This window comes from Crotalus tigris, unplaced genomic scaffold (assembly GCF_016545835.1).
Source record: "Crotalus tigris isolate CLP2741 ecotype Arizona unplaced genomic scaffold, ASM1654583v1 scf7180000019922.184401, whole genome shotgun sequence".
Lineage (NCBI taxonomy): Eukaryota > Metazoa > Chordata > Lepidosauria > Squamata > Viperidae > Crotalus > Crotalus tigris.
Window position 1 is genome coordinate 137,866 of NW_024097774.1, and position 24,911 is coordinate 162,776.

At 43.4% G+C, this 24,911-nt stretch overlaps 1 protein-coding gene across 4 annotated transcripts in view; it reads left to right on the plus strand.

The window, feature by feature from the left end:
* Positions 1-24,462, plus strand: part of LOC120317890 (mothers against decapentaplegic homolog 2) — a 67,442-nt gene extending 42,980 nt beyond the window's left edge. For 3 of the 4 annotated variants that reach the window (XM_039364880.1, XM_039364882.1, XM_039364881.1), the window contains exons 3-11: positions 3,812-3,901; positions 6,344-6,537; positions 10,179-10,313; positions 14,178-14,252; positions 15,756-15,809; positions 17,823-18,035; positions 19,073-19,210; positions 21,104-21,248; positions 23,048-24,462. In XM_039364880.1, coding sequence (XP_039220814.1) covers positions 3,812-3,901; positions 6,344-6,537; positions 10,179-10,313; positions 14,178-14,252; positions 15,756-15,809; positions 17,823-18,035; positions 19,073-19,210; positions 21,104-21,248; positions 23,048-23,171 — 1,168 coding nt within the window. In that variant the 3' untranslated portion in view covers positions 23,172-24,462. The remainder of the gene's footprint in view (positions 1-3,811; positions 3,902-6,343; positions 6,538-10,178; positions 10,314-14,177; positions 14,253-15,755; positions 15,810-17,822; positions 18,036-19,072; positions 19,211-21,103; positions 21,249-23,047) is intronic. The other variant, XM_039364884.1, reaches the window with a different exon arrangement.
* Positions 24,463-24,911: the final 449 nt, after the last annotated feature.

Here is a 24,911-nt window from a genome sequence, read left to right on the forward strand (position 1 = left end):
ATCAAAGAGATGAGATTCATCTGAGGAAAGATGTACTGATCCCTAGGTTGTGATTAATTTTTTTATGACTGCACTGATCCTCAACTGCAGAGATAACAGCAAAACATATGAAAGGGCTACCAACAAGAAAAAAAGGTAATGGTCGCCTTAATTCATAATATATGGCGATGCTCTTGTCTCGGGGGGGGGGGGACTTGGGAAAAAAGCATTACCATTGGAAATAAAAGATTTGTGAAGACGAGCAGTTGTTAGCTGAGCTTCTTGCATCCAGAATCTTCTGCATTTATTTAACATTTTAGAATTGGTGCTGGCTAGGAATAGAAAAGAAAGAATTTGCATCTAGATAACAAATGATTTTTAAGGAGACTCAGGTATCCCCATTCTGAGTTTTAAGGTATGATAGAGTGTTGTTTCAGAGAGTTACATAAGATAAGATAACCCATTTTTTTTTATTGTGGGCACAACGGCGCACATTAAAAATGAAATTTTGTTCCCCGCTCTGTATAGTAATAGTAGTAAAGTTGGAAGGGACCTTGGAGGTCATCTAGTCCAACCCCCTGCTCAGGCAGGAAACCCTATAATACCATTTCAGACAAATGGCTGTCCAGTCTCTTCTTAAAGACTTCCAATATTGGAGCATTCACAGCTTCTGGAGGCAGACTGTTCCACTGGTTAATTGTTCTGACTGTCAGGAAGTTTCTCCTTAGTTCTAGGTTGCTTCTCTCCTTGATGAGTTTCCATCCGTTGCTTCTTGTCCTGCCTTCAGGGGCTTTGGAGAATAGCTTGACTCCCTCTTCTTTATGGCAGCCCCTGAGATATTGGAATACTGCTATCCTGTCCCCCCTTGTCCTTCTCTTCGTTAAACTAGACATACCCAATTCTAGCAACCGTTCCTTACATGTTTTAGCCTCCAGTCCCCTAATCATCTTTGTTGCTCTTCTCTGCACATTTTCTAGAGTCTCAGCATCTTTTTTACATCGTGGTGACCAAAACTGGATGCAGGATTCCAAGTGTGGCCTTACCAAGGCATTGTAGAGTGGTATTAATACTTCATGTGATCTTGATTCTATCCCTCTGTTAATGCAGCCTAGCACTGTGTTGGCCTTTTTGGCAGCTGCAGCACACGGCTGGCTCCTATTTAGGTGATTGTCCACTAGGACTCCGAGGTCCCTCTCACAGTTACTACTATTGAGCATGGTGCCACCTATGCTGTACTTGTGCATTTGGTTTTTCTTGCCTAAATGTAGAACCTTGCTTTTTTCACCATTGAATTTCATTTTGTTAGTTAGTGCCTCTCAAAGTGAAACACGTACATAACACACACCTAAACATACTATATACATTTCATGTCTTGAGACCGACAAATAATTAGCTTTGGCCTTGTTGGGCTGACGGAACCAGAAAAAGGTATATCAAAAATGCTTTAGACCTATGAAGATACATAGTCATGGTCTTCCGTGGTTGCTGAAAATCCGGGAAAAATGTAGTGGCGTTTTTTCAGACCCCTTGCTATCTTGGGCAGTTTTTCTCAAGGTCCATGTTAATCCCACCAAACACGTAAACGGTCTACCCCGAATTGACTTCCAATACTTCACTATCCAGAATATTATCGCCAGCCTGCAAGGCGGACACAGTTTCAACTTTAATTGGATTGTCTTTTGGTAAGTACTGGCAGTTTTGAGCAATAATTCTCCCTCTTGGGGAGAAATTAGTAAGGTGAACTCTGGCTGCTTATTTATTGTACCCAATTGATTAGGTCTTAAGTAGCGTTTCTCCTTCTGGTTCGTGAAAAGCAAAGCACACGGACCGCTTTCTGAAAAATACAAAAGCAGACGAAATAACTTTCGTGTAAATAAGGTTTGCGGTGATAACTGCTTTCAGATTTTTAGTGTTGGCTGCTGAGATTCCTGTGAAATGACAGTTCTCTTGCAGAGATGGAGGAAAGCCAGTTTGGTTAAGGCACCAGGATAGAATAGAAATAGAATAGAATAGAAAAAAGAAAATGTAGAATAGAATAGAATAGAGAAAATATGGAATAGAATAGATTAGAATAGAATAGAAAAAAGAATATAGAACAAAATAGAATAGAAAAAAGAAAATATGGAATAGAATAGAATATGAATAGAATGGAATAGAAAATATGGAATAGAATAGAATAGAGAAAATATGGAATAGAATAAAATAGAATAAAGAAAATATGAAATAGAATAAAGAAAATATGAAATAGAACAGAACCGAATAGAGAAAATGTGGAATAGAATAGAATAAAGAAAATATAGAATAGAATAGAAAAAAGAAAATATAGAACAGAATAGAATAGAATAAAGAAAATATGGAACAGAACAGAATAGAATAGAATAAAGAAAATATGGAACAGAACAGAATAGAATAGAATAGAGAAAATGTGGAATATAATAGAATAGAAAAAAGAAAATATAGAATAGAATAGAATAGAAAAGAAAAAAGAAAATATAGAATAGAATAGAATAGAGTAGAATAGAGCTGGAAGGGACCTTAGAGGTCTTCTAGTCCAGCCCCCTGCTTGAGCAGGAGAAACTATATGGGCCGAGGTGGCGCAGCAGTCAGAGTGCACTACTGCAGGCCACTTTAGCTGACTGTGTTCAGCAGGTCAGCGGTTCAAATCTCACCGGCTCAAGGTTGACTCAGCCTTCCATCCTTCCGGGGTAGGTAAAATGAGGACCCAGATTGTTGGGGGCAATGTAATATATATATACATTGCTTACTGGTGTACACCGCTTAGAGAGTGCTTGCACTTAAAGCGGTATATAAGTCTCATAAATAAATAAATAAATAAATAAATAAATAAATAAATAAATAAATAAATACCTCCTAGAAAGCAGGAGAGTGTGAATTCAAGTCTCTTCTTAGCCATGAAAGCCGGCTGGGTGACTTTGGGCCAGTCACACTATCTCAGCCCAACCCACCTCACAGGGTTGTCGTTGTGGGGAAAACAGGAGGAGGGAGTGTGTTGGGTATGTTCCCCGCCTTGAACTATTTGTTAAAAATAATGAAAGCCGGGATATAAATAAACAAAATAAATAAAAGAAAGGAAAACCTTTAATATCAGAGTGGTTCCCCCCCTTTAATTTAATTTGAATTGCTTGCCTTCTGTTGGACTTCACCTTGTATTTGCATACTTATTAACAGCAAGCATTGGATGTATCCTTTCATATGGCATTAAAGGCAAATGGGTGTGTGTGTGTGTGTGTGTGTGTGTGTGTGTGTGTGTGTGTGTGTGTGTGATGGTGGCGGGCTCAGAAGGATGACAATTCAGCCAAAGTAATGGAAAATTGCACATTTCCAGCTATTAACAAATGGGTTTGGGCGATTCCTGACTCCTGCTTTAACCATTGGTTGAACTCTTAAATACTTTACTGACTGATTTATTTTTACTTTTTTTTTTTTTTGCAAAAACATTTTCCTACTTTTTGCAAAAGACCCCGTTGTGTACTGCCAGATTGAGGAGGTTTTGCCTGTTTTAAGGTTTATATTGCAAATAATGCAAATTGCATAAAATCCCGCCAACGTGCTCACCGTTTCGAAAGCATCATTTTACCTTAAATCACATTTGTTCCATTTTATGGGCCTCCTTCCTATAGAAAATACGTTCTTTTGAGAACCGGTATTTAAAAAAAAGAAAGAGAAAGAATCAAATGCCAGTATTTTCTATGCGAAAGGAAGTTTTCTGTACATTTCTCCCATGTTTTTTACATCATGGTAGTTTGAATAACCATGCTTCCATATTCACGTCAACTTTTTTTGTTTTTTTGTTTCTTCAATTTATGCACAGCACTTGCTCTGAAATTTGGGGACTGAGTACACCAAATACGATAGATCAGTGGGATACAACAGGCCTATACAGCTTCTCTGAACAAACCAGGTGAATATTTTGCCCTGTGTCTCATTCTTAGACATCTTGCGGGTGGGTCCGGACTTTCCAGGGGTCTTTTCCCAGCTGCCCTGCTTCCTAGCAGCAGAGCATTGAAACACCAACGTTGTGTTCTCAGTTGTGTGTCAACCGACAATAAGCTCTCTCCCTCCTAGTGCTGTGGGAAAATCTGGGAGGGGCATGTGTGACTTCATAATCTGTTTTTCTTCATTTAACAACCTAGGGACATTTTTACATCGTTTGCTAGGTGGCCAAGTGTGTCTTTAAAAATGCTTGATTATTCCAAATACTTGAATCCCTGGTGTAAACATTTTTAAAAATCAGTAACATGATTTTTAACTCCGGGATATAAAATAGCCTTTTTTTGTGACTGAGCTTTCGTCAACTTAACTGTTGACATCCTCAGAGTAAGGGCTGAAGATTGGAAGAGCCTACATACAACGCTTGTGTGACCGTTTTAACACAAGTGTTGTATGTAGGCTCTTCCAATCTAATAATAATAATAATAATAATAATAATAATAATAATAATAATAATAATAATAAACAACAGACAGTAAGTGCCGCCTATGCAAAGAAGCTGAAGAAACAGTGGACCACCTGGTAAGCTGTTGCAAGAAGATTGCACAGACTGACTACAAGCAGCGGCATGACAAAGTAGCAACAATGGGGCATTGGAAGATCTGCAAAAAATATCATTTGCCTGTAAGCAAAAACTGGTGGGATCATAAAATAGAGAAAGTCATAGAAAATGATAAAATTAAACTGCTCTGGGACTTCAGAATTCAAACAGACAAGCACTTGCAACATAACACCCCAGACTTAACAATTGTCGATAAGAACGACAAAAAAGTCTGGATAGTGGACGTGGCAGTGCCTGGAGACAGCAGAATAGACGAGAAAGAACTGGAGAAGATAACAAAATACAAAGACCTACAAATAGAAATAGAAAGACTGTGGCAAAAGCAAGCAATGGTAGTACCAATAGTCATAGGCTCCTTGGGTGCAATCCCAAAACAACTGGAGCACCACTTGAACACCATCATCGGCATTGACAAATTTGCTATTAGTCAATTGCAAAAGGCGGCCTTACTAGGAACTGCTTCCATCCTGCGACGATATCTGTAATACCATCAAACATCCACATCTGCCTATCCCAGTCCTGGGTAAGGACTCGATAGGTAGACAAAATGCCAAATCCAGTCTGAACATCTGGCTGACTCTGCGATGATCCATAATAATAATAATAATAATAATAATAATAATAAAGTTGGAAGGGACCTTGGAGGTCATCTGGTCCAACCCCCTGCTCTGGCAGGAAACTCTGTACCATTTCAGACAAAGGGCCGTCCAGTCTCTTCTTAAAGACTTCCGGAAGGGACCTTGGGGGTCATCTAGTCCAACCCCCTGCTTAGGCAGGAAACTCTGTACCATTTCAGACAAATGGCCGTCCAGTCTCTTCTTAAAAACTTCAGCCCTTACTCTGATGACGTGAACTGTAAGTTGACGAAAGCTCAGTCATAAAAAAAGGCTATTTTATATCCCGGAGTTCACTCATTTTATTGATTAAAAAAAACCCTATATATTTGTTTTTATGGTTTTTTTTTTTTAAAGAAAAGAAAAGAATTTGGTATGTGCACTCAGAGACAAGGAAACAGCTTCTCTGGCTTTTGACACCGTCCACTCCCCCCCCACACACCCCATGTCACCCTATTTGCATTGTGTGCTGAGATTTTTTTGTGTTTCCCATCCCATGAAGTCATAAATCCATCCGCATTTGTGCAGGCCCAGGCAGCCTTTTATCTTAAAACTAGCAAAACTGTTCAACTGGTAGGAGCAAGGGATTGCAGCGCTGGCGCACCGATTCAGACAAGCAGGTCCGGTGGAAGCTGCAGTGTTCTGTGCCCGCGTTTCTCACCCTTAACCACTTTTAAGACCTGTGGACTTCATCTCCCAGAATTCCCCAGCCAGCCGTGGGAGTTGAAGTCTACAGGTCTTAAAAAGTAGCTCAGCTGGAGAAATCCTGTTTTTTTTTTTTTCAATGCAATGTGAATTCCTTTGGCTGCTGTAATTTTGTGCGCAGTCTTAACAGCCATAATTTTCTTTTTTTTAGCCTAGTTGTAAGTGTTGCTGATCATCAGGCTTATTTATTGTCCAGCCATTAATGTCACACACAGATTCTTGGATTCAAGGGCCAGTGTTTGCACTAAACCTCTTATTGCATAAAACAAAACAAAGCAAAACAAAACCCCATCCCATTGAAGGCTATTAAGCGTCTGTTGCGTTATTCTTTTTTGGATAGGATGCAAGACTGGGCTCTTAAGCCCCGTAGTTCTGAATAGGTCACCTTTAAACGTGCTGCAAGTCAACAACTCAGAACATTCTGGAATGTTTTTCTCCTCTCTCTCTCTCTCCTCCCCCCCCCTCTCTCTAGGTCTCTTGATGGCCGCCTCCAGGTGTCCCACCGCAAAGGGTTGCCGCACGTCATTTACTGCCGCTTGTGGCGCTGGCCTGACCTCCACAGTCACCACGAACTTAAGGCCATTGAAAACTGTGAATATGCTTTTAATCTTAAAAAGGATGAAGTGTGTGTCAATCCCTACCATTACCAGAGAGTGGAGACTCCAGGTAGGAAGATGGCCAGCACAGCTGACCTGACGGGGTTGTCTTAAGGCCAGGCTTCCCCTTAGCTCAGCGGTTCTCAACCTGTGGGTGGGGACCCCATTTGGGGTCGAACGACCATTTCACGGGGGTCGCCAAACAACGCAGTCCGCCATTTTTTCCCCCTTTTCCTTAGCAGTGCTACTCCCTTTTATTCTATTGGCTTTTGAAAGCCAATAGAATAGACTCTCTTGAATAGCGTCTAATTCTATTGGCTTTCAAAAGCCAATAGGAATTGTCCAGGCTGTCTCTGCCCTGCTGAGCCTGCCAAAAGTCCCATTCTGCAAACGGTGCTGCACCAGTTGAGTAGTCCTCGACTTACGACCGGTTGAGTAGTCCTCGGCTTACGACCGGTTGGGGGTCGCGGCATTAAAAAGGTTGAGAACCACTGCCTTAGCTAAACCTGCGAAGTAACGCTCGGGGTGTAGAAAGTTGCACCTGCGTTATTGCCAAGGGTTTTGGCTGGGAGTCGCTCCCAACGTTTTAATTTTAATAATATTGAAAAGCACGGCTTGTCGTATTGCGTGCATGTGTTGGGCACTTCCTTGGCGTCACCTGGAGATGTGCAAAGTGTTGCAAATGTTCACCTCGATTAAAAGGGCAGCACTTCTCAATTCTCTCTCCTTTCTGCTCAAGGGACTCAAAAGAATTTTTAATCTAGACCAGGGGTCTTCAAACTTGGCCCTTTGATGACTGGTGGACTTCAACTCCCAGAATTCCTCAGTCGGCCATTTTGATGAAACGGCAGGCTTGGAAACAGACCAGGGGCCTTCAAACTCGGCCCTTTTATGACTGATGGACTTCAACTCCCAGGATTCCTCAGTCAGCCATTTTGATGAAACAGCAGGCTTGGATCCAGACCAGGGGCTCTTCAAACTTGGCCCTTTTATGACTGGTGGACTTCTCAGCCAGCATGCCTGGCTGAGGGATTTTGGGAGTTGAAATCCAGCAGTCATCAAAGGGCCAAGTTTGAAGACCCCTGATACAGACTTTAAGAGCAATGGACTTCAACTCCCAGAATTCCTCAGCCAACGTGCCTTACTGAGGGATTCTGGGAAGTGAAGTCCACAGGTCATCAAAGGGCCAAGTTTGAAGACCCCTGATATAGAGACATCTGAATGATAAGTTTGTTCACCGTTCTTTGGGGGTTCCAGGGAAGGGATCCCACCACAATCTGGAGCAGCCACTCAATGGCTTGTTTTTCCCCATCCCCTGTAATTTCCAAAAGAAAGATAGCTTGTCCAGCTGGATTAAAAAAGTGTTTGTGAGGGCAGGTTATTGCTTAATAGTTACCTTGTCATTGGTCCGAGGAACTGAGACTTGATAGAACTAATTTATTCTCAGATCTACTATATGAGAATAGTAGAATAGAATAGAACTGGAAGGGACCTTGGAGGTCTTCTAGTCCAGCCCCTTGCTTAAGCAGGAGAACCTATACCATTTCAGACAAGTGCCTGTCCTATCTCTTCTTAAAAATCTCCAGTGATGGAATGCCTACGATTTCTGGAGGCCAGCTGTTCCACTGGCTAATTGTCCTCACTGTCAGGAGGTTTCTCCTTAATTCCAGGTTGCTTCTCTCTTTGGTCAGTTTCCATCCGTTGCTTCTTGAGCTGAGAGTCTATGGAGATTCTCAGTCATCCAGGACCATGGTCGTCCCAAAGGTGCTTTTTCAAAAATCAGCTGGACTTTGAACTTATTTCAGTTTTATTTTCCAAGGCGCCTGAAGGCAGGACAAGAAGCAACGGATGGAAACTCATCAAGGAGAGAAGCAACCTGGAACTAAGGTGAAACTTCCTGACAAGGAGGACAATTAACCAGGGGAAGAGAAATTGCCTTCAGAAATCGTGGGCGCTCCATCCCTGGAGGTTTTTAAGAAGAGACTGGACAGTCACCTGTCTGAGATGGTGTAGATTCTCCTGCTTAAGCGGGGGGCTGGACTACAAGACCTCCAGGGTCCCTTCTAGCTCTATTCTGATTGATTGATTTTCTGTTCTATTCTGTTTTTTATTCTATATTCTACTCTACTATTTTCTATTCTATTCTATTCCATTCCATATTCTATTCTATTCCATATTTTCTATTCTATTCTATATTCCAATATGTATTCTATTCTATTCTATTCTATTCCATTCCATATTCTATTCTATTCCATATTTTCTATTCTATTCCATATTCCAATATGTATTCTATTCTATTCTATTCTATTCTATTCTATTCTATTCTATTCTATTCTATTCTATTCTATTCTATTCTATTCTATTCTATTCTATTCTATTCTATTCTATTCTATTCCTTTCCATTCCATTTTCTATTCCATTCCATATTTTCTATTCTATTCCATATTTTCTATTCTATTCTATTCTATTCTATATTACAATATGTATTCTATTCTGTTCTGTTCTATTCTATTCTATTCCATTCCATTCCATTCCATTCCATTCCATTCCATTCTAATTCAAGAAGCTTGAACCGAAGAAGCTTCTTGGATGAGCTGAAGAACTTCAGTTCCCAGAACTGAAGAAGCTTCTTAGATGAGAAGCGAAACATCTTCAAGGAAAAACAAAAGTCCAGTTGCCTTTTGAAAAAGCACCTTTGGGGGATACATGAGCTGAGAAATAAATGCTTTAAGGTGACTTAATGACTTCTGCACCTGGATCCTTCTCCTTTACTGTGAAATGGTTAAAGAAGAATGAAAGAGATCCCATTTGGATCTTAGTCTTCACGATAACTTCATTCTCTTGGTCCAGTCCTTGCTTCCCATTCCTTAGATTTCCACCCTTTGCCCGTGGGAAAAAGAAGACAAATTCCTGCTTGGGAGAAGAACCCGTGAAATAAGGACGATAACCTTTTTAATAAATACGCTTGGAGACTCTATGGCTACGTTTACAGACCCCAGTAATCACATTCACTGTGGATATTTGGATGTGATATATATTAAGTCTCTCTTTCTCTCTCCCTCCCTCCCAAGTTTCTTAAATCAGCATTTTTATGCTGATTGGGGTGATTTTCTCTACGCTTACCTGGAAACATGCCTGTGGCCGAAATTTGGCTTTAATTTATTTTTTTTATTGAAAATTTTTACAGTTTTACAATAAAATAATCCCTCTCTCCCACCTCCCCCCAACCCCCCCATCACCCTCCCCCCTCCTTCCCAGAGCTGAATACAGGGTTAATAAAAACTAGAAAAAAACTTACAACTTAAATAAACATCAAACAGTTGTAAATACATTCAAAGAACAAAATGTTAAATACTTTAACTCCAATATATAAAAACAAAACAAAACAACAGTTCTAATTGTTACCTTAAACATAAATTATTCAAAAGCTAAATAATACTTTTTAATCTCATATTTATGCTGTATAAAATTTGCCCATCTTTTCCACACCCAAAAATATTTCTCTTGCGATTGATCTTTCCAATAAGCCGAAATGTTTGAAATTTGGCTTTAATTTTGAATAGGCCTAAAACGGAATGATCGGTGCTTTGCATTCAAACCACGTCATTTGAGTCTGCAATATGTTTTATAGAGGAGTCTTTGCATCATTATGTATTTAAGCGTGGTGAAATTGTGCTTAATGTTTTCGGGATGTTTTCTTTCTTTTCCTAGTTTTGCCTCCTGTTCTGGTGCCACGACACACCGAGATTCTGACGGAACTCCCACCTCTGGATGACTATACTCATTCCATTCCTGAAAACACTAACTTTCCCGCAGGAATCGAACCCCAAAGCAATTACATACCAGGTATTCATGTCAAGGCGAAATGGAATGAAACTTGAAGTCAGTCTCATGCCAAAATATCTATGGAGGTTCTCCATCGTCCAGCTCCTGGTTGTCCCAAAGCTGCTTTTTCCAGGAGGCAACTGGACTTTCTTGTGTGTTTTTTGAAGACCTTTCGCTTCTCCTCCCCGAAGCTTCTTCAGTTCTGACCTCCATTCCCCACCATCCAGTTAGAGCTGAAGAAGCGAAAGGTCTTCAAAGACAATCGAGAAAGTCCAATGGGGAAAAAAGCACCTTTGGGACGTGCCAAAATAAAATAATGGTATGGGGAGCCTAGCATGGCTTGCTAGCACGGGGATATTTCTTTATACAGGTTGGCGTGCTCTGGGTCCAATTACAGGTTTCTCAGCCACCCGCGGAATCTTCTGCCAGTATACTTTTTCAGGAAGAAAAGTAAAAAAGAGGAGATCTTTTAACAGCACTGATAGCCAGTCTGCTTAGCCATAATGGATTTTGACATCATAAATCAGGGGTCTTCAAACTTGGCCCTTTTATGACTTGTGGACTTCAACTCCCAGAATTCCTCAGCCAGCAAAGCTGGCTGAGGAATTCTGGGAGTTGAAGTCCCCAAGTCATAAAAGGGCCAAGTTTGAAGACCCCTGACTTAGATGTTTAACCAATATATGCTTGAGCAGGGGGTGGGTCTAGAAGACCTTCCAAGGTCCCTTCCAACTCTTGTTGTTCTGTTACCTTTTCAAACACACTAGCTGTGTTTCTCCACTGTCATTTGATGCTGTGGGTTGTGCTTCTAGTTTTATTTGTGAATGATAGAGTGTGTTCTGAGAGCTGGGGTGCATACAGGCTACGAAAACTAACTTTTGTGCATTAGGTGTAATTGAATACACTTGAATTTGCCTTTCTTTCAGAAAGAACACATCAAATCCAGGGACCTTTCATTGTCCCTGGGCTCTGTATACATTAGCCTTTGCTGGGCAGGGGACTCTCTTCCAGGCATCTCTAGCCGCACGTGGGATTGTGTGTTAAACTAGCTCAGGGGTCTTCCAACGTGGCCTTTTTATGACTTATAATAATAATAATAATTGCAAGAAGATTACACAGACTGACTACAAGCAGCGGCATGACAAAGTAGCAACAATGGTGCATTGGAAGATCTGCAAAAAATATCATTTGCCTGTAAGCAAAACTGGTGGGATCATAAAATAGAGAAAGTCATAGAAAATGATAAAATTAAACTGCTCTGGGACTTCAGAATTCAAACAGACAAGCACCTGCAACATAACACCCCAGACTTAACAATTGTCGATAAGAAAGACAAAAAAGTCTGGATAGTGGACGTGGCAGTGCCTGGAGATAGCAGAATAGAAGAGAAAGAACTGGAGAAGATAACAAAATACAAAGACCTACAAATAGAAATAGAAAGACTGTGGCAAAAGCAAGCAAGGGTAGTACCAATATTCATAGGCGCCTTGGGTGCAATCCCAAAACAACTGGAGCACCACTTGAACACCATTGGCATTGACAAATTCGCTATTAGTCAATTGCAAAAGGCGGCCTTACTAGGAACTGCTTCCATCCTGCGACGATATCTGTAATACCATCATACATCCACATCTGCCTATCCCAGGTCCTGGGTAAGGACTCGATAGGTAGACAAAATGCCAAATCCAGTCTGAACATCTGGCTGACTGTGCGATGATCCATAATAATAATAATTAATAATAATAATAATGTTGGAAGGGACCTTGGAGGCCATCTAGTCCAACCCCCTGCTCAGGCAGGAAACCCAGGCATGCTGGCTGAGGCATTCTGGGAGTTGAAGTCCACCAGTCCTAAAAGGGCCAAGTTTGAAGACCCCTGAACTAGCTGTTATCTAACTTTCCTTGGGAGTGAACCAGCAGCATGAATATTTCATTTATTTAGATCTCTTTGCATTCACAAGCTTGCTTACAGTAGGGTCATTGAAGATAGGAAAGTCAGCTCCCCTTCTTCCTTAGGGCATTTTCTTGCAGAATTGGATGGTCCACCCTGAGCTTTTTCTTGTGTTGGCTTGATTAGGAGTAGAAACCTCCCAAGGGTTACAAACCCTACATTGGTCAGGACTTTCCTGATTTAATGAGGGGGGGATACAAAAAGATCTATGTACTTACATGCCTATCTGTAGGCAATCTGGGACCAGGATGTGCAGAGCTACCCCTCCTTCTCTATTCCCATCCCTTCCCCAAATTCAAAAACTTACTCCGCAGTCTTCAAATGTAGAGTATCAACTCTTCAATGTCTGAACAGGGCTACGCTGTGTAAAGATTGCAACCTGAATGAATATTTAAGATTACGTGTATTGACAGCTGCGAGAATAGTATTCGCCCAATTTTGGAAAAATGAAAACCTGCCACCTGACCGGATTGCAATCACGAAAATCCTAGAATGTGCAGAAATGGATAGACTGACTTTAGAGATTAAAGAGAAAGAAGATGCAGTTTATTTCAAAACGTGGGAAATTTTTTTATCAATGGTTAGCAACACGATAGAGCGGGAAAGGATGGTGAAATTTAACAGGATGAATGATATTTATTGACTAAGCTTTACTTTTATGATTATTGTTACTATTACTATTACATGTAGGCAAGAAAAACCAAATGTACAGGTATAGTATAGCGGGTACCTTGTTCAGTAGTAGTAACTGTGAGGGGGACCTCGGAGTCCTAGTGGACGATCCCTTAAATAGGAGCCAGCCGTGTACTGCAGCTGCCAAAAAGGCCAACACAGTGCTGGGCTGCATTAACAGAGGGATAGAATCAAGATCACGTGAAGTATTAATACTACTTTACAACACCTTGGTAACGCCACACTTGGAATACTGCATCCAGTTTTGGTCACCGCGATGTAAAAAAGATGTTGAGACTCTAGAAAGAGTGCAGAGAAGAGCAACAAAGATGATTAGGGGACTGGAGGCTAAAACATACAAGGAACTGTTGCTGGAATTGGGGATGTCCAGTTTAATGAAGAGAAGGACGAGGGGGGACAGGATAGCAGCGTCCCAGTATCTCAGGGGCTGCCCCAAAGAAGAGGGAGTCAAGCTACTCTCCAAAGACCCTGAAGGCAGGACAAGAAGCAAAGGATGGAAACTAATCAAGTAGAGAAGCAACCTAGAACTAAGGAGAAACTTCCTGACGGTTAGAACAATTAACCAGTGGAACGACCTGCCTCCAGAAGCGGTGAATGCTCCAACACTGGAAGTTTTTAAGAAGAGACTGGACAGCCATTTGTCCAAAATGGTATAGGGTTTCCTGCCTGAGCAGGGGGTTGGACTAGATGACCTCCAAGGTCCCTTCCAACTTTATTATTATTATTATTATTACTGATTATGTTTAGTATATTAACTACTGTCATTTAATATTTGTACCCGGACGATAGTCTGCTTGCTAAAGCGTTGAATTTTTGTTGGGGGTAACCCCACTACTGTATCTATCCCTACCCTTATCCCAACACCATTCCCTAACCCCATCCAATATCCATACCGACCTTATCCCTTCCCTACCCTTTATAAAACTTAATAAAACAAGAATTTTAAAAGATTGCAACCTGTGGCTTGTAGAATTGGGGTAAGGAGAAAGAAGGGAAGTGCAAGTGACTGTCTGATTCCCCCCCCCCCGAACCTGATATTAACTGGGTTTGTTTTGTTTTATGTGGGGGTTTTTTCGGGGGCTGTCTAATTGTGACAGCGCAATTTCTGCCCAGAGGCGGGTTTTAGATAGTTTGATTCCTAAATATTTTGTCTATTCCTTGTTTATTGATAAAACATCCAGTCTCCTTGGTTATTGGGTGAAGATTTTATTTTAAAAGGGTTCTATTTTTTTTTTCTCTTGGTAGAAACACCACCTCCTGGCTACATCAGCGAAGATGGGGAAACAAGTGACCAGCAGTTGAACCAAAGCATGGATACAGGTAAAAAATGACTTCGTTTTTATGGGGTGCTCAAAGCCTTTTGCCCATTTTTTTGGTTAGGTTTGCGTGTGTCTCTGTGACCAAAAAAAAAAAAAAATGTTCTTGGGTTGTATCACTGTTAAGCTTTAAGGGTACGTTGGTTTATTTGTTCGTTGAAACTTATTGGCCACCCATCTCCAGTTGATTCTGGTGATCTGCATCCTGTAGAAAAGATGCAATGCTAAAGAGATTGGTTCTGTGGGGGATAAGAATGCTCCAACACTAGAGGAGGAGGAGGAGGAGGAGGAGGAGGAGGAGGAGGAGGAGGAGGAGGAGGAGGAGGAGGAGGAGGAGGAGGAGAAGAAGAAGAAGAAGAAGAAGAAGAAGAAGAAGAAGAAGAAGAAGATGATGATGGATCATCGCACAGTCAGCCAGATGTTCAGACTGGATTTGGCATTTTGTCTACCTATCGAGTCCTTACCCAGGACCTGGGATAGGCAGATGTGGATGTTTGATGGTATTACAGGTATCGTCGTAGGATGGAAGCAGTTCCTAGTAAGGCCGCCTTTTGCAGTTGACTAATAGCGAATTTGTCAATGTTGTAGTTTTGTTGTTGTTGTTGTTATTATTATCTAAAATGGCAAAGGGTTGCTTAAACACCATTTTCAGTAGGTTAATATCTATCACCTATCCTGATCTCCTAACCTTGATTTTTGTAATAATAACAACAACAACAATAAAGTTGGAAGGGACCTTGCAGGTCATCTAGTCCAACCCCCTGCTCAGGCAGGAAACCCTATACCATTTCGGACAAATGGCTGTCCAGTCTCTTCTTAAAGACTTCCGGTGTTGGAGCATTCACCACTTCTGGAGGCAGTTGTTCCACAGGTTAATTGTTCTCACTGTCAGGAAGTTTCTCCTAAGTTCTAGGTTGTTTCTCTCCTTGATGAGTTTCCATCCGTTGCCCTTCCTTCCTTCCTTCCTTCCTTCCTTCCTTCCTTCCTTCCTTCCTTCCTTCCTTCCTTCCTTCCTTCCTCCCTCCCTCCCTCCCTCCCTCCCTCCCTCCCTCCTTAGTTCCACGTTCCTTCTCTCCTTGATTAGTTTCCCTCCGTTGCTTCTTGTCCTGCCTTCAGGCGCTTTGGAGAATAGCTTGACTCCCTCTTCTTTGGGGCAGCCCCTGAGATACTGGAACGCTGCTTATGTTATTGCTAACAGGAGTAAGATCAATTTTAAGCTACTTAACTAGAACTAAGATTCTGTCACGGCAATCAAAGTCCCCCCCCCCCAATCCTTCATCCAAACATTTTCCAATATTTTCGACATTTCACCGAGTGGAAGGAACAAAAGTGATTCCAGATTCTCTCTTGATTACTGTGTCCAAAGGTGATGGTAGCTTGTGGGGAAAAAAACACAGCATCTGGATTTTTTTCTAAATGATTTGCGTGTTTGTATTTGTGTGTGTGTGTGTGTTTGTGTGTGCAGGAGAAAAAAAAAATATAATCACATTCTTGATTGTTTCCCCAGGATCGCCGGCAGAGCTGTCTCCCAGTACTCTCTCTCCTGTCAATCACAGCCTAGGTAAGCAGGGAAGCCTTCCAGCAGGTGCCTCGGATAGACCTCTTTTGCATGGAGAAATAAATAGGAAGGCAGAAACTGTGAGAAAGTTATTTTTATTGAATTGACGCCGTAAGAATTGTACCAGTTTAAGCATGAGACAGTAAACACTAAGGGGAAAAGAGAGGAAACTAATGTTAACAGTTTGAGACTTGCGCTAAAGAGATTGGTAGCTTATCGAGTTATCGATTAGCTCAGCCGCCACGTTGCTTTTTAAATATTTCAATGTAAAACTAGAAAATGAATAAAACTTAAGAGAGAGAGAGAGAGAGAGAGAGAGAAATGCAGAAATTGCATGAGTTGGCACTTCTGCCTGCTATACGTTTCAGGTTTAAACAAAAAACCAAAAAACAACAACAACCCTGCCCTGTGATGTAGGACAGGGGTGTCCAGCCTGGACCACTTTTAAGACTTTGTGGATTTTAATTCCCAGGCAGGCTGGGGAAAATGAACTTCCAGGCAAAGGGTGTGTGCTCAACTCATTTCTCCCCTTGCCAATAAAAGGAAGAGATGGCAGGAGCCTTTGCTGAAATTAAGACGTTCAGATTGCGAGATGAAATAGAGCAGGGGTCTTCAACGTGGCCCATTTATGACTGGTGGACTTCAACTCCCAGAATTCCTCAGTCGGCCATTTTGATTAAACTGCGGGCTTGGATCCAGACCAGGGGTCTTCCAGCTTGGCCCTTTGATGACTGGTGGACTTCAACTCCCAGAATTCCTCAGTCGGCCATTTTGATGAAACTGCGGGCTTGGATCCAGACCAGGGGTCTTCAAACTCGGCCCTTTGATGACTGGTGGACTTCAACTCCCAGAATTCCTCAGCGTGCCTGGCTGAGGAATTCTGGGAGCTGAAGTCCACAGTCATCAAAGGGCCCAGTTGGAAGAGCCCTGTGTTATATATAGCATTTCCTGATGTAAAAAATAGTTGAGGAGTGGAGCAGACCTGGTGGATTATTACTTCATTGAAGGAATAAAGGCTATGAGCCCTTTCTTGGGTTTGCAGATGCCTCCATTGGACCGAAATGTTCTCCTTTTGCCCTTTCTCGGCCCATTTTATTATTCTAAATGCAGAGATAGATTGCCATATATAACAATAATGAAACACAATTATGACCTGTCATGTAATAAAGACTTTCATCATATGCATGGTTGGTCATTTGGCTGAGGTGAACCTTGCTGAGATTTCTGGACCATGGGAAAGAGCAATGAATGATCCGTGGAAAATGAAGGAATTCTCCAGCTGGTTTCTGAAATATTTGTGCCACAGAGAGAGTAGGGTTTAAAACAGGGGTCTTCCAGCTTGGCCCTTTTATGACTTCTGGACTTCAACTCCCAGAATTCCTCAGTCGGCCATTTTGATGCAACTGCGGGCTTGGATCTAGACCAGGGGTCTTCCAGCTTGGCCCTTTGATGACGGGTGGACTTCGACTCCCAGAATTCCTCAGTCGGCCATTTTGATGACACGGTGGGCTTAGATCCAGACCAGGGGCCTTCAAATTCGGCCCTTTGATGACTGGTGGACTTCAACTCCCAGAATTCCTCAGTCGGCCATTTTGATGCAACTGCGGGCTTGGAGCCAGACCAGGGGTCTTCCAGCTTGGCCTTTTGATGACTGGTGGACTTCAACTCCCAGAATTCCTCAGCCAGGCACACGTGCCTGGCTGAGGAATTCTGGGAGTTGAAGTCCACCCGTCATCAAAGGGCCAAGTTTGAGGAGCCCTGAGTTAGAGTAATCATACCTTTAAAAATAAAAGGTATTATATTTTTATTTTACCCCTTGAAAAGGCAACAGGTTTAATTTTTAGAGTAAGCGGAGGAAGTCCCTGGACCCCCGTGCAGACAGAGGGTGCTTTGAGGGTGCTTTCGTTGCCAACAAGGACCATGCCAGTTCGGTGTCAAGAACCAGGCTTGCCAGAGTGTTGCCCAATCGTGGCTGCTGAGAATTATTTTGAAGAACGATTTCTCTCCCCCTGCCAGACTTGCAGCCGGTCACCTATTCGGAGCCGGCCTTTTGGTGTTCGATAGCATATTACGAACTCAACCAGAGAGTGGGCGAAACGTTCCACGCATCGCAGCCTTCGCTGACCGTCGACGGCTTCACGGACCCCTCCAACTCGGAGCGATTCTGCCTAGGGCTGCTCTCCAACGTCAACCGGAACGCCACGGTGGAGATGACAAGACGGCACATAGGTAGCCGGGCTGGGTCGCCTTTTTTGGTCCTCCAGTCTTCTGCCCCTCACAGTTCAGTTCCCTCCCTCCCACCCTTCCTTTCCTCTCCTTCCTTCCTTCCTTCCTTTCCTCCCTCTCTCCCTCCCCCTTTCTTCCTCCTCCCTTCTTCCTTCCTCCCTCTCTCTCCCTTTCATTCTTCTTTCTTTCCTTCCTTCCTTTCCTCCCTCTCTCCTGTTTCCTTCCTTTCTTCCTCCCTCCCTGTCTCTCCCCCTCCCTCCCTCCCTCCCCCTTTCTTCCTTCTCCCTCCCTCCTTCCTTCCTCCCTCTCTCCCCCTTCCTTCCTTCCTTCCTTTCCTCTCCTTCCTTCCTTTCCTCCCTCCCTCTTTCCCCCTTTCTTCCTCCTCCCTCCCTCCTTCCCTCTGTCACCTTCCTTCCCTCCCTTCCTCCCTCCCGTTTCATCCCTCCATCCCTGTCTCCCCCTCTTCCTTTCTCCCTTCCTCCCTCTCTCCTGCTTCCTTTCTTCCTTCTTTCCTTCCTCCCTCCTTCCTGCTTCCTCCCTTCCTTCCTTCCTTCCTTCCTTTCCTTCCTTCTTCCCTCCCTCCCTCCCCCTTCCATCCTTCCCACCTTCCCTTTCTCTCCCTCCCTCCCTCTCCCTCCCTTTTTCTCTTTCTTTTTTCTCTTTTCTTCCTTCCTTTCTTCCTTCCTTCCTTCCTTCCTTCCTTCCTTCCTTCCTTCCTTTCTTTCTTTCTTTCTTTCTTTCTTTCTTTCTTTCTTTCTTTCTTTCTTTCTTTCTTTCTTTCTCTTTCCCTCTCTCCCCCCCCCTCTCTCTCCCTTTCTTTTCCTGACATAAAAAACATTTAAACAAGCAACACAAGAAGAAGCAAAGTTCAGCTCTTCCCTTTACTGTAATAACTGTGGCATATGAGCTATAAAAGAATAAGAGCCCAGCTCATTCTCAGAATCATAGAAGGGGCCTAAGCTGTTCAGGTGTTAACCTTCAGCCTTTCTCTTTCCTCTGCTCCTTGTCCTCCCCTCCCGGTCCTCAACCCCCCCCCCCAGGAAGGGGAGTGCGCCTGTATTATATCGGTGGCGAAGTTTTTGCCGAGTGCTTAAGCGACAGCGCAATCTTCGTGCAGAGTCCCAACTGTAACCAGAGATACGGCTGGCATCCGGCAACTGTGTGCAAAATCCCGCCGGGTAAGATACGTGAAGTCAAAAAAGAATATATTTCATACATTAAAATACATTCCCAGCGTTGCCAGGCAGATGTCTTCCAGGGGATGCCTTTTTTAGATCTTCTGAACGTTCATGTCAACTCTGCAACGAAGCTGGCTGTTCTTTGGAGGCATTCTCAAGCCTGGGGGTTTTGATCGATCCGGTCTCGTCTATCGGATCCTGGACATTCAAATCTTTATTTTTTTAACCAGCAGAAACTCTGCCTGGGAACATTGGGAGAAGAATTCCAGCGTCTCCAAAAGCTGTTAATTTTGTTTTTTAAATGCTGCAGAATCTTTAAAAGGGTTAGGTTTATCTCAGGCCTCTCCTAACTTGGCAACTTTTAAAACTTGTGTTCCAGCTCCCAGAATTCCTCAGCCAGCTTTCCAATTCTTGTTCTGCTATATTTTCAAATGCACTGACTGTGTTCTCTCCATTGTCATTTTGATGCTGTGGGTTGCACTTCTCGTTTTATTTCTGAATGATAGAGTGTGTTCCTGAGAGCTGGGGTGCATATAGGCTACGAAAAATAACTTTTGTGCATTCGGTATAATTGAAAACACTCGAATTTGCCTTTCTTTCAGAAAGAACGTATAAAATTCAGGGATCCTTCATTCTCCCTGGGCTGTGTGTATATTAACCTTTGCTGGGGAGGGAACTGCCTTATAGCCATCTCTAAACTAGCTCTGGGGTCTTCAAACTTGGCCTTCGATGACTTGTGGACTTCAACTCCCAGACTTCCTCAGCCAACGTGCCTGGATGAGGAATTCTGGGAGCTGAAGTCCACATGCAGGGATCTTCAAATGTGGCCCTTTGATGACTGGGGGACTTCAACTCCCAGAATTCCTCAGTCGGCCATTTTGATGAAACTGCAGGCTTGGATCCAGACCAGGGGGCCTTCAATCTTGGCCCTTTGATGACTTGTGGACTTCAACTCCCAGAATTCCTCAGTCGGCCATTTTGATGAAACTGCAGGCTTGGATCCAGACCAGGGGTCTTCAAACTTGGCCCTTTGATGACTGGCAGACTTCAACTCCCAGAATTCCTCAGCCAGCTTTCCAATTCTTGTTCTGCTATATTTTCAAATGCACTGACTGTGTTCTCTCCATTGTCATTTTGATGCTGTGGGTTGCACTTCTCGTTTTATTTCTGAATGATAGAGTGTGTTCCTGAGAGCTGGGGTGCATATAGGCTACGAAAAATAACTTTTGTGCATTCGGTATAATTGAAAACACTCGAATTTGCCTTTCTTTCAGAAAGAACGTATAAAATTCAGGGATCCTTCATTCTCCCTGGGCTGTGTGTATATTAACCTTTGCTGGGGAGGGAACTGCCTTATAGCCATCTCTAAACTAGCTCTGGGGTCTTCAAACTTGGCCTTCGATGACTTGTGGACTTCAACTCCCAGACTTCCTCAGCCAACGTGCCTGGATGAGGAATTCTGGGAGCTGAAGTCCACATGCAGGGATCTTCAAATGTGGCCCTTTGATGACTGGGGGACTTCAACTCCCAGAATTCCTCAGTCGGCCATTTTGATGAAACTGCAGGCTTGGATCCAGACCAGGGGGCCTTCAATCTTGGCCCTTTGATGACTTGTGGACTTCAACTCCCAGAATTCCTCAGTCGGCCATTTTGATGAAACTGCAGGCTTGGATCCAGACCAGGGGTCTTCAAACTTGGCCCTTTGATGACTGGCAGACTTCAACTCCCAGAATTCCTCAGCCAGCTTTGCTGGCTGAGGAATTCTGGGAGTTGAAGTCCGCCAGTCATCAAAGGGCCAAGTTTGAAGGCCTCTGGGTTGTATAATATTCACCTGGAGAAGATGCTGGCAACTTCGCCCTCCGTAACCAACGGCTGTCTTCTCCCTTCATCTAGGTTGCAACCTGAAGATCTTCAACAACCAGGAATTTGCTGCTCTCCTGGCTCAGTCTGTGAATCAGGGCTTCGAAGCCGTGTACCAGCTCACCCGGATGTGCACCATCAGGATGAGCTTCGTCAAAGGATGGGGAGCGGAGTACAGGTGGGTGGAGCTGCCTTGAAGAATACCCTCGGGGCAGGGTTGAATTCCTCAGTCTCCCTTCCGGTGGGGTCCCCATCTTTTTCACAGGACCCAGCCTAGCCCAGCCTAAAGCTTAGCATTCTTCTTTTTTTAAAAAAATATAAAAATCTTCATTAAACGGGGCATATCCAATTCCAGCCACCGTTCCTTATATGTTTTAGCCTCCAGACCTCTGATCCTCTTTGTTGCTCTTCTCTGCACTCTTTCTAGAGCAGTGGTTCTCCACCTGTGGGTCGGGACCCCATTTGGGGTCGAACGACCATTTCACGGGGGTCGCCAAACAACGCAGTCGGCCATTTTTCCCCCCCTTTTCCTTAGCTGTGCTACTCCCTTTTATTCTATTGGCTTTTGAAAGCCAATAGAATAGACTCTCTTGAATAGAGTCTAATTCTATTGGCTTTCAAAAGCCAATAGGAATCGTCCAGGCTGTCTCTGCCCTGCTGAGCCCGCCAAAAGTTCCCTTCAGCAAACGGTGCTGCACCAGTTGAGTAGTCCTCGACTGACGACCGGTTGAGTAGTCCTCGACGTACGACCGGTTGGGGGTCGCAGCATTAAAAAGGTTGAGAATCACTATTCTAGAGGGATTGTAAAGTGAGTTTTTTGACCCGTTTTACGATCTTTCTTAAAAGCCCCGGTTCTTCAGTGAATCGTTGCAGTTGCTAAGCTAGTAAGACGGTTGTTAAAAGTGCGTCTGGCTTTCCCAATCGAGTTTCCTTGTCAGAAGGGGGGGATCACATCACACACACACACACACACACACACACACACACACACACACACACACACACACCTGGGAACACTGCAACTGTCATAAAGATGAGCCAATTGCCGAGCATCCGAATTTCTATTATGGTCACTTGCAGCAGAGGCTGCGAATGTGAAAAATGGTCATAACTCCCTTTTTTTTCAATGCCATTGTAACTGCGGTCAGTTGTCAGTCAAGGTGAATGCTCCAACACACGTTTTTAAGAAGAGACTGGACACCCATTTGTCTGAAATGGTATAGGGTTTCCTGCTTGACATGGGGGTTGGACTAGATGACCTCTAAGATCCCTTCCTTCTATTCTATTCTATTCTATTCTATTCTATTCTATTCTATTCCTCCAATATCTATTCTATTCTACTCCTATCCTATCCTATTTCATTATTCTATCCTATCCTATTTCATTATTCTATTCTGTTCTGTTCTGTTCTATTCCATTCCATTCCATTCCATTCCTTATTCTCTTCTCTTCTCTTCTCTTCTATTCTATTCTATTCTATTCTATTCTATTCTCCATTCCATATTCTATTCTATTCTATTCTATTCTATTCTATTCTATTCTATTCTATTCTCCATTTCATATTCTATTCTATTCTGTTCTGTTCTGTTCTGTTCTGTTCTATTCCATTCCACTCCACTCCATTTTTTCTCTTCTCTTCTCTTCTCTTCTCTTCTCTTCTCTTCTCTTCTCTTCTCTTCTCTTCTCTTCTCTCTTCCACTCCACTCCGCTCCACTCCAGAAGCTGTGAATGCTCCAACACTGGAAGTTTTTAAGAAGAGACTGGACCGCCATCTGTCCGAAATGGTATAGGGTCTCCTGCCTGAGCAGGCGGTTGGACTAGATGACCTCCAAAGTCCCTTCCAACTCTATTATTATTATTATTAAGGTCTACCTGTATTAAGAAAGGCACGTTGTTCCGGCCGGTGTGCTGTTTTCACAATGCCACAACGCCTTTTTTTTTTTTTTTTTTAAATCCATTCCTTCTCTGCCCTTCCAGGCGCCAAACGGTCACCAGCACCCCCTGTTGGATCGAGCTGCACCTGAACGGGCCTCTCCAGTGGCTGGACAAAGTATTGACTCAGATGGGTTCCCCCTCAGTGCGATGCTCCAGCATGTCGTAATCTCGGCGGGCTCAGAAGAACGGAAGTCCTGGCAATCAACTCGCGCGTGGTCTCCATGAACTGTTTTTCCTATCCAAAAAAAAAAAAAAGTTCTGAGAGAGAGAGAGAGAAAGAAAGAAAGAGAGAGAGAGAGAGAGGGAGGGAGAGAAAGCACTTGAGAATGTCATGAATTTTCAAGCACCTTGTGGATTCTGTTTCCTATACTCTGATACTAGGTGAAACGTTAGTGTATAGAAACACCTCCTCCCCAAGGAGGGACATTTAAAGACTTTAATGGTGGGTTTTTATTATTATTATTATTATTGGGTACATATAAATCCAGTATCCTCCAGGTTTACCAGTAACGTGGACAGTACAGTTAGTAATAGGTCAGGAAGCCTGGGCAAAGGAAGGTGGCAGTTACAGAGATCCAGCTCTCAGCGGGCATCTCCTAAAAAAGCCTAAATACTTGGTTCGCCATATTGTTGTTGTTTTTTTTATATATATTTTTGTATACATATCGGTTGCGTGTATGTGTGCGTGTGTGTGCGTGCGTGTGTGTGTGTATGCAGGCTTTTCACTGCCCCAGGAGAAACATTTGCCAAAGGAAGCCTCCAGTTCCCTTATCTTGAAATTAAGATTAAACTTGGGGGTTTGATTCCCCTGGAACCTCGCGGGGACCGGACGTGTTCCAAATAAAGTGGAATTCCTCCCCTTTCTCACGCCTCGGATCGCCAACGATCCGGTTTCGATCATTGGGACTCATCCTGTCCCATCAGCCAGTGCATCTGCGGCTGGCCATCCCTGCCGGAGTAGTGTAGTACAGTGTTTCCCAAACTTGACAATTTTAAGGCATGAGGACTTCAACTCCTAGAATTCCACAGCCAGCAACGCTGGCTGTGGAATTCTGGGAGTTGAAGTCCTCATGCCTTAAAATGGTCAAGTTTGGGAAACACTGGTGTAGTAGTAAGCCGGTTTGGTTTCCAACAACCAGTGAGCCAATCAAGTTTTCTCCTAAGTGGTGAATCAGTCAGCTTCTCTCCCTCACCTCCTGCTCCTTCCAAGACACAAATGTCACTTATTATCCCTTAGTAGTAGTAGATTTTCAAACCTTACTCAAGAGGGACAGGAGGATACCCTCAGAGTAGCTACACCTTGATCATTCTCGACCAGGATAAAAAGAGAAGGGCTGGGGTGTTGTTTTCTTTAAATGCCTCCATCAGCAGGTTAAGGGGACCTGCAAAGCCTGCACACACACACACACACAAACCCCTGGAAATAGTGTTGTTGTTGTTTTTTTTTTTAAATGACATGTTTGCTTGCTAGGCTTCTAAATCCAATTGACAAAGGGGAAGGCCAAACTGGGGACTGCTTCTCCTGTTAATTTTCCGCTACATCGGAGGAGGAGGAATAAGGCCACCATGACTCCCGTTTTACTGGAGAGGGGGGGGGTCCCTGCTCCCCAAATTTCCGGCTTGGCAACTCGGCAAGCCTCGGGGTGTGCTTCTTGCAGATGGCAAAAGAGAAAGGGCTGTACAAAGGGGCATTTGTCCCCCTCCCCAAAGGCTTCGGGTAGTAGAACCGAGCCACGAGCAGCATCCAAGGATAGGATCTAGCCCAGGGTTAGGCAACCTTGGCTCTTTTATGACTTGTGGACTTCAACTCCCAGAATTCCTGAGCCAGCCATGCTGGGCCAGGAATTCTGGGAGCTGAAGTCCACGAGTCATAAAAGAGCCAAGGTTGCCTACCCCTGATCTAGCT